The sequence below is a fragment of the Pelecanus crispus genome, chromosome 1 (assembly GCF_030463565.1).
Source record: "Pelecanus crispus isolate bPelCri1 chromosome 1, bPelCri1.pri, whole genome shotgun sequence".
Lineage (NCBI taxonomy): Eukaryota > Metazoa > Chordata > Aves > Pelecaniformes > Pelecanidae > Pelecanus > Pelecanus crispus.
Window position 1 is genome coordinate 48,547,067 of NC_134643.1, and position 8,562 is coordinate 48,555,628.

At 36.0% G+C, this 8,562-nt stretch overlaps 1 protein-coding gene across 1 annotated transcript; it reads right to left on the bottom strand.

Moving 5' to 3' along the window:
• Positions 1-401: 401 nt before the first annotated feature.
• On the bottom strand, positions 402-1,688 carry RASSF9 (Ras association domain family member 9). The gene has a single exon (XM_009490106.2). It carries the CDS (start codon positions 1,659-1,661, stop codon positions 402-404), a length of 1,260 nt encoding a protein of 419 aa, XP_009488381.1. The 5' UTR covers positions 1,662-1,688.
• Between the last annotated feature and the right edge of the window lie 6,874 nt (positions 1,689-8,562).

Genomic DNA, 8,562 nt, shown 5'->3' on the forward strand with positions numbered 1-8,562 from the left:
CGCTGTCTAATTTGGTCTAATCTCTAATTCACATTCCTAAAGAGTTAGAGAGATGCAGAAGTGGACCCAAAGATTAGGGGATATCAAATCTCCAGACTTTTGGTCCAATCCAGTCAGAATGCTCCTGTTTCACTGAGTATTAATATTACAAGGTCTAAACAGTCTGTCCTGATTTGGCAAAGCCAACAACCTTACACCGATTCGCAGTTAACCCATGAGACTGCCCATGCATTTAAGCACGAGTATACCATTAAGCACATAAATAGGCACTGTTTACGTGGCTAAAGCAGTGCCACAGTTTTAAGATCTTGAAGGGCTGAAACCTCAAGACAACAAGGTTTACTAATAGTTATAAATATCCTCCAAAATATGACTTTTCATAAATGCATGAGTGTTTTCAACTATGTTGACAACAGTACCATGTCCCCTGAAGTTATTTCAGAGTCCTGACTGTGTGTCGAGCTGATTCCAGTGTCAGAGTCTGTATCGTTTATGTCCAGATTAGTCACTCTATGAACAAAGTCAGGAACAGCAATGCTGTTACTGGAGATGCCACTGCCCTTGGATGGCTCTTCATTTGATGGAAGCCTGGTTTCAACGTTGTCTTTAACATGTAGTAAATTAAATTCTTCTGTAAGAAGTTCATATTCTTTTTCCTTCTTTTGAAGCAGTGAGTCCCTGTATGTAAGTTCCTTCTGAACGCAGCTCAAGTATGAGTTGATTCTCAGACCATCTTTCATACTTTTTTCCAGCTCATATTTTACACTTTCCAAATTTGAGTTTTCCAGTTCAGCATTAGCAGCTCCTTCTGTGCGAGTATCATCTCCATTTTTTTCTATGCATATCCCATGTACCTCTCTTTCAATTTCAGCACACAGTTTCTCTATTAATTGTTTGTGATGTTTCAGTCTCTCTTCAACCTGTAAAATCCCCTCACTTTTGCTCAAATAGTCATGCATCTCTTTTTGATCATCTGGCCTACTCCCTGGCTGCTCAGCCTCGCTTGGGTTGATCATTAAATAGGAGTCCTGCACATAATTTTCTCCATCATTGGCCACACGATCTAAATGGAATTTCGCTTCACATTTTTCAATTTCCATATCTAGTTCCTTCATTCTAAGGACTTGTTGATGAATAGTATGATCTTGAGAAATGATCAGATGAATCAGTGTCTCCATATTATCTCTCTCTTGCTGAACACTGTCCTGTTTAAGCTTGGCTAGTTTCCGGAAAGTCTTCCTGACAATTTTTTTTTGCTTGTCTATTGGCAACATCTTCATGTAATTTGCTGGACTGAGCTCCCACTGTTTTTCTACATTTTGTACTACCTTCGCTTCAGCTGTCTTCCACAATGGAAATGAGAGGAAAGCATCTGACTTTACCAAAACAAAGTGCAAATTAGACTGCTCTTCCCCCCAGGCCTTCCAAAGTCTCAGAATCTTTGTCAAGGGAGGAAGCACTCGCTCTGAGCCTCTCCATTTTTCTACAATGCAGTAATCACTAGGTTTTCCAAAAAGGACCTTTTTCTCTCCAAATGTTGCCTGATGTTCCTCAAGCAGTGCTTGAATCACTTCTGCGCAAGTGGTGCGCTTTGTCAGGCCACATACAATCTTCTCTTCCTGGCAAACCCAAACCACAATCTCTCTTTCATTTGAAGCCATGTCCTTGTTGGGAGACCTGGAAAACAAGAAGAGACCAAGTATAAAGTACATATCAATGGCACAGTCTGTATGGATAATAGCTATAATCCTGATATTAATACCAAATTGAAAAATTCCTGTACTATTGTACAAGGCAATATTTGTTAAAATTACGTGAAGAAATACCTTTGGATTAAGTAACAGAAAAACACACCCATTTCAGCTGCTGCTTTGATATTATTACTAGTCCGTCTGAATGTGAATCTTGCATAAAATGTCTTTTATTAAATTTAGGTTTTGTACACATAATAAGTGTGTATTAACAATAAGTGGTAAAGTTTGGCAACCTGCATTGCATTTCCAAACTGTGCTAGGATAACATAACTTTCAGATCTGCATATCTGTTCTCATCATACAGACATTGCGCAAACATTTGTAAGCTCTTAATATCACCAAGGCTTCTGAAGGGAAGAATCATGCCTCCAAATATAGATGGACTGAGAAAAGATGATTGAACACCATCTAAGTTAAAAGAACTTGATGACAGGATAAATCTATAGCTCTTTTGCCACACCTGCGCCCACACAGGCATAATAAACACCATTGTTTTCCACTGTGATTTTTCACTAAAAGTCTCAAGAAATTTGTTGCTTTTCCTGAAGTACCAAATAGCTTGATTTCCAGTGAGTTGCAGAGAATACCAACTGCAAGAGAATACATATATAAGTCCGTATTTTAAAACCTTTGTAATGATACAGACACGCCAGAAAATTTTAAAAGTTGTTTTTTTTTTTTTAAATTTATTTATGAATTCCAATGAATGTGGTATTAACCTGACATTAGCAGCTGGTACCCTCCTTATACATTGAGATACCTAACTTCAGGTGTCTAGGATCTCATTAAGGCCACTGTAGCTGTCTAATCAATACAATCAGTGGAGCCTAGGGAGCGATTCAGCTGACCAAATGCAGAAGTTCACTTTACAGTTAACTCTTAAGTTCGACCCTATCTGGAGTAGCCCTGGACTGCCATCAGCCTATAGTGGCACAGCGGCCTTGTGGAACCTGTCCAGGATATCCCTGTCCTCTAGCCTCCACACGCATCATTTGCTGCTTGCACAGACCTGGTGATTTGGCCTCTTGCCTAAAATGATAAAACAATAGTTCCCTGAGGAAAAATGCATTTCTTTGGATTTTCTGGTATCACTTCCAGTTCATTTGAATGAATGAGATTTAACCCAGTCTGACAGAGAAAGCTTGAAAATGACAATTCGGACAATATTCTAAGGGCTCAGTACCACATTTGTTTCTATCTGGGACTACTTATTTGCAGTACTTTTCTAGTCTTTTGAGATGTAGTAGGAATAGGGTTTTACTTGGCTTAATTAGGGTTATACCCTATGATTATTAAAGCAACCCAACTTGTTTCTTTTTCTTAATTACTACACAACAAGAGAGACAAACTGCAATCTAATAAATTGAACTATGATTGACTCAGCTCTAGATGTCATTCTGACCAGGAGGCAATAATCCTCAAAAGATGGGAGAATGCAAATGAATACTAATAAAACTTGCAAGAATTAATTTATTAGTATTATCACACAGGAGAGCTCTGTCCAACTACATTGCTCCGGGTCTTGGAACATTCCTCTGTAAAATTTGTGTTTTGGTAGTTTACTCTGAGTAATGACATCATTATCCCACTTCAATTGCTCCCTCTTACAGGCCAGCATTATACAGTAATTATTTTTTAAAACTGGTGTTCAGAAGATTAATAATGTTTTCACAGACTACTTCTCAAAATAGGAAAGCTTATGTCACAGACATAAAAATGGCAAAATGGCACGAAGAAACAGAAATATTCAATTTTAAATGGGGGGAGGGAATTAAAGATGATACCATATTAAATGGCATTACTGTTAAGTATGTCACATGCTAAAAGGTCAGCATCTGTAAGATTTTTTTAGATTTACAGAATACAGGATGCTATAGAAGTATTTTTGTCTGTTGACAGACTGATAGTTAAATGAAACTTACATAAATAGACAATTGCAATGTAAGTCAGCTGTGACTCAGACAACTATTTGTTTTACACTACAGATATAAAAGGAAAACCAGACAGAGTTACATTATATGTTAAGTATAAAATTTTGCAAAATGAATTATCAAAAATACAGTATCTCAAACAATGTTCATTACTGATACATAAATAACTGGCCTAGAAATAAAAGTATATTACCAGTCATTGAATTTCAATGTATAAAAGTACTGACAGAAAAATAAAAATGAAATAGGCATAAAACCGTAAGAAATACTAGATTGGGACTTTGAGGTGGTAACTTCAGGCCATATCTTTCTTGGTGTTTTTTGTAATCAACAAATACATTTCAGGGAATACATGTTATCTCAGTCTTTTAGCATTCTTCTGAGAGTCTGATGAAATTTGTTTGCACGTTGGAACTCTTCCCATTTTTTTCTCATTCTTGTTTTTGGTTGATTGCCATATTGTCTCCTAGTCAATAATTTTAGTGTGTAGTGTTTTAGTGTAGATTATGTGAGTTAAGCAGAAGCTTACTGTCTCTTCTTCCTGGCTCCTTTAAAGCTTTCCTATGAAGACAGTTTCTCTGTCTGATATTAGTAAATCTTCAGATAAATTTGAAAACCCCACAGATACCCCATAGTATTAGTGTACTGATAAATACCTTTGCTATACCCATTTTTTAACATGGACTTCCCACTGACTTCAGCAGAAATTAAGCAAGCTTCTGATAGAAATACACTGTTTATTATAAAGCAATCTCTACAGCATCTCTGCAAACAATATGGATATAAAACAACATTTTAAAATTACTGTTTTCAGTAATTTTCTAGCTGTTTATCACCCCCTGTTATTTTTTTCAGTTATAATGCACCTGTCTACCCAGACTTTACATTGAGTTTTTTGAGGTAGGATTCTTCTTTAGCTTGTCTGTAGTATATTTAACATACTGAAGTCCAAAACTAGTAGTAGCACGGCAGGAATGGATAATGTATGCTCATGCAGGTACACAAAGAACTCAAGTACCTTATACATGAAAATACATACACATATATATGTATGTATAGCATACATAACATACACTTTGTAATTATATTGTCACCTTTTACAGAAAAAGAAACAAGAAGAAAAAAGAAATTCTGAACATTGCTGTAATTCTTGGATCAAAGCAGAAGTGTAAAATGCAAATTCTTTCATTATTTTTTCCATGTGTTTGTCACAACACATATTATCTTCATTTTTATTCAGTAGCCTCACTAAATTTTTGATCTTTCTTTTTAATCAAAAAGAATTAGCATGTCATTTATAATCTTATAGTGCCATGGAATTCTAATATAATCTAAAAAATCAAAAATGTTCTTTATTATCTTCCAACATAAAATGGCACACTGATGTGGCCTAACATGGACCTTTTAAGTAAAATTTATTGTATAATTCTTTAATCATAGTTAATTCAGGTAGTGCCAAACAAAAATGAAGCTTCAGCTGTCAATCACAGAATAACAATTACTAAAGACTTGCTTTCAGGATGCAAGAGGATGCTAACACTAGGAACTACCTTTCATTAAGCTGTGCTTTCCTCAAAGAAAGAGGAGAGCAGATTCTGCATATACAAAGTGGAATTCATCTCACTTAGGCATCTGGAAGTTAAGTTTTCAGTATAAAATCACCATCAAATCTCCTTCTTGTCACGGGAGGAGGTGGACCTCCAAGAAGAAAGTCACCACAACCTGATCTATGAACATTGGGATGAATCCTTGAATGAAGCTATTTCTCTCTTTCATTAACTACAAGAGACCTGTGTGGCCACCTTCAACTTACTTAGTTGAAGTTTAGTTATATTAGTCATTTTCAGGTAGCTAAATACAGCTGATAGTAATCCAATCAGATTCTGGTTTACTCTCTGAGAGAAATATAACAGGAATGGTTCAGACAGCCATAGAATAAAGATAACTAAACATGGGACCTACATATTATGACTTCATAGCTTAGTTTAGATGCTGACTATTCCATTTGCTGTTCAATTTAGCACTATCATTTATAAGGAAATCCATGAAGTCATTTCAATACTAAAGAAGATGTAATCCAATTTGTAACTCCTCATCTTGAAAAAATGCTGGTCATTGACAGTGATTTTTTTTTTCCTGAGATGTAATACTAAAAATAACAATATTCAGCAACACGATCTGCTTTTACATGGTCATTTTAATGAAGAGGCAAACTTCTGGTATTTACTGATCCCTTGGCCTTGACATCTTGCAGTTTTGTAAAGAAAGCAAAAGAACCATAATTTTTTAATAACCTATCAGTTAATGAGTCTCTAATAGCTAAGGTGTTCATCCACTTCAAATGTCTGACTTTCTTGAAAAACAGTTTCAGTAGCAACTTATTCAAAACTAGCTAGGCAACATCTTAACTTCTTCAAAGGTTTCTTGCTGTTGCTGTAAACAGGCTTTAAAGCTTTCAGTTCTGGCTTGAAATCTGTTTCTTTGAATTGATCACTGAAATATTCTATTTATCCATTTAAGCTTAAGAATGGTCAAAGCACATTTCCAATCTCTTTTGTATATTTGTTTTGACTGCTAATTTTATTCCTTCTACTCTTCGCTTCTCTTCATGACGACCCAAAAAAACATTCTAATCACGTTACAGACCTCACACAAAGGCTTGATTGTGTCAGCACAAGCTGATTGTTGTGTATCAGATATATACTTCATTAATTTATTATTCAGGCCTAGGGGAAGAAAGGTGATACATTCCAGCAATGTATAGACAAAACAAAAACATGTACCTATGTTGCACAAAGTCAAAATATGAGACGGCTTAAATGCTGGAAGCAGCATTTTTGATATTCACTAACTTTAAGGGATGTCCAGCACAAAAACATACATATCAAACACGTAATTCTCTGCCTTCCTGAAAATTTTAACATTCTTCCTAAATATACAACATACAGTTTTACAACCAATCATGCCAATCAAATAAAAGGATCCCCCTACTTTTTAGAATTTCATCTACATGTCTACAAGATGCTCGTTTTTCCTTTACTAATTTCAGTAAACATTCTGTTGGGACTAGATCACTTACATATCATATTGTTAGCAGATTAATACAGTGTTTCTGAAAATATCATTGACATTAAAAGAATATTTTGTCTCTGTTGAGCAAAAAAAACATGGAAAAAACTCTTCTCTCCCTTCACTGTGATAAATTCTTTGTAGACTTTCACAGAAAAATAAAATGGAATACAGTTTTCAATATTCCCATATTTCTTGATGTACTGTCCCCAAGGAACTAATCAAACTGAGTAACTCAAAAATACCTAGATAATGGGTAGAAATTTCACAGCCAAGACATTTTTGTGAACCCCTTGCTAGCATTATTAACACTTTACTAACTTTAAGTCAGCATGACCAACTGGACCAATTTTAAGTCAACGTGACCATGAAAGTTTTTGTGTTAGGAAAGGGATTAAAAACCTGAGATTGTGTTCATGATCAAAAATTTTATTAACTGTCTCCTCCCAGTCATTCAAATCATTTATACAGAATAAAAAAATCTGCAGGTGAAAATAAATGGCACACAAAGCAATACATCAATTCTTTGCTTGAAAATGTATACAACTTAATAATTCATACATTTGACATCAAACAGTTTATGCTGGAAAGCTATTTGTGCGAAATAGCTTAGTCATTTTTTCACCAACATAATGGGGAAATCATGTTTTATAATCTTAATTTTCAGAGGTGGAAGAGCTTTTACTTATTATGTATGAATTAAATTACTGTTAATCAGATGCAGTAAAGCTGTATCTGTTAGAGACTACAAATTTTTGTGGGTTGGAATATTCTGGTACTTCTTAGTGTAATAACGTCACCTTTTTTTCTCTCATCAATGCATCTGCAAGTGGCACATAATCTGTAATTAATTAACATTTATGTCAGAAGGGTTGCTTCTGGTATTATGCTAGCAGATGATATAGCTAATTTATCCAACTTCATTGTAGAAAATGAATCAAATTTTGTACTTCTCTTCATCTATTTTTTTTTATTTTTTGACTCTGCGCTTGCATAAATACATTTCAGCATACATAAGACCCAGAAGCCACACAACGCAACTATCATTTGCAATGCAAAAAACCCAAAAGAACACTAATTTATAAACAGCCTCCTACTGACAGCATAAACCCTCTCAACAGCATTGGAACACACAGTCTAATCTGCAGTAAATCAGATGATAATTGTGGTTTATGATTGACCGGCTGCTATGATGGGGTCCTCAGTTGACTAGAGCTCTCAGGTAGGTGTGCTGCTGTCATGACCTCTGCAGAATAAGACCAAAGTACTTCTAAACTTCTAAGAAACAAACCCCTACATTTTGTCAAGATAGCACCCAGATCAATTCACTACTTCAATGGAGAAACAAAACCAACTAAGTGACAGAACAGACAAAGAACAGTTTTAAGAGACAACCCTCCTGCTGCCTACTGCATCCTTTCAGTGAAGTCCTTGCCTAGACCTTCCAGAGTTCAGTGTTTTCCTGGAATCCACTAAGAAACATGGAACCTTCAGGCAGACCCAGGCAGGGTCTGTGCTCCCCGCACCTCTCAGCAGGCTCTCCCTTTCTCAAGCTGTATGCTCCCAGCTCCTCACCAAGAGCTCCTCACTTCTCTGCCTCGTCTGCTACCTACTACACTGCACAGTGGGGAACAACCTCCCAGCCAAGCATGCTCAGCTGCTGAGCCACTTGCTCTCTTTTGAAAATGGTGTGACACAATGTCATAAAACATCCTGGGAAAACAAGAGACATCTGCCACAAAAGCATTTAACAATCTGGTGTTTTCAAGGGGATGGTCTTCAAGCATGCTGCTGGGGCACACAAATCT

Excerpts from the sequence above, each read along its gene's own strand:
- RASSF9 (XM_009490106.2), bottom strand. The coding sequence starts at position 1,661 with ATGGCTTCAAATGAAAGAGAGATTGTGGTTTGGGTTTGCCAGGAAGAG.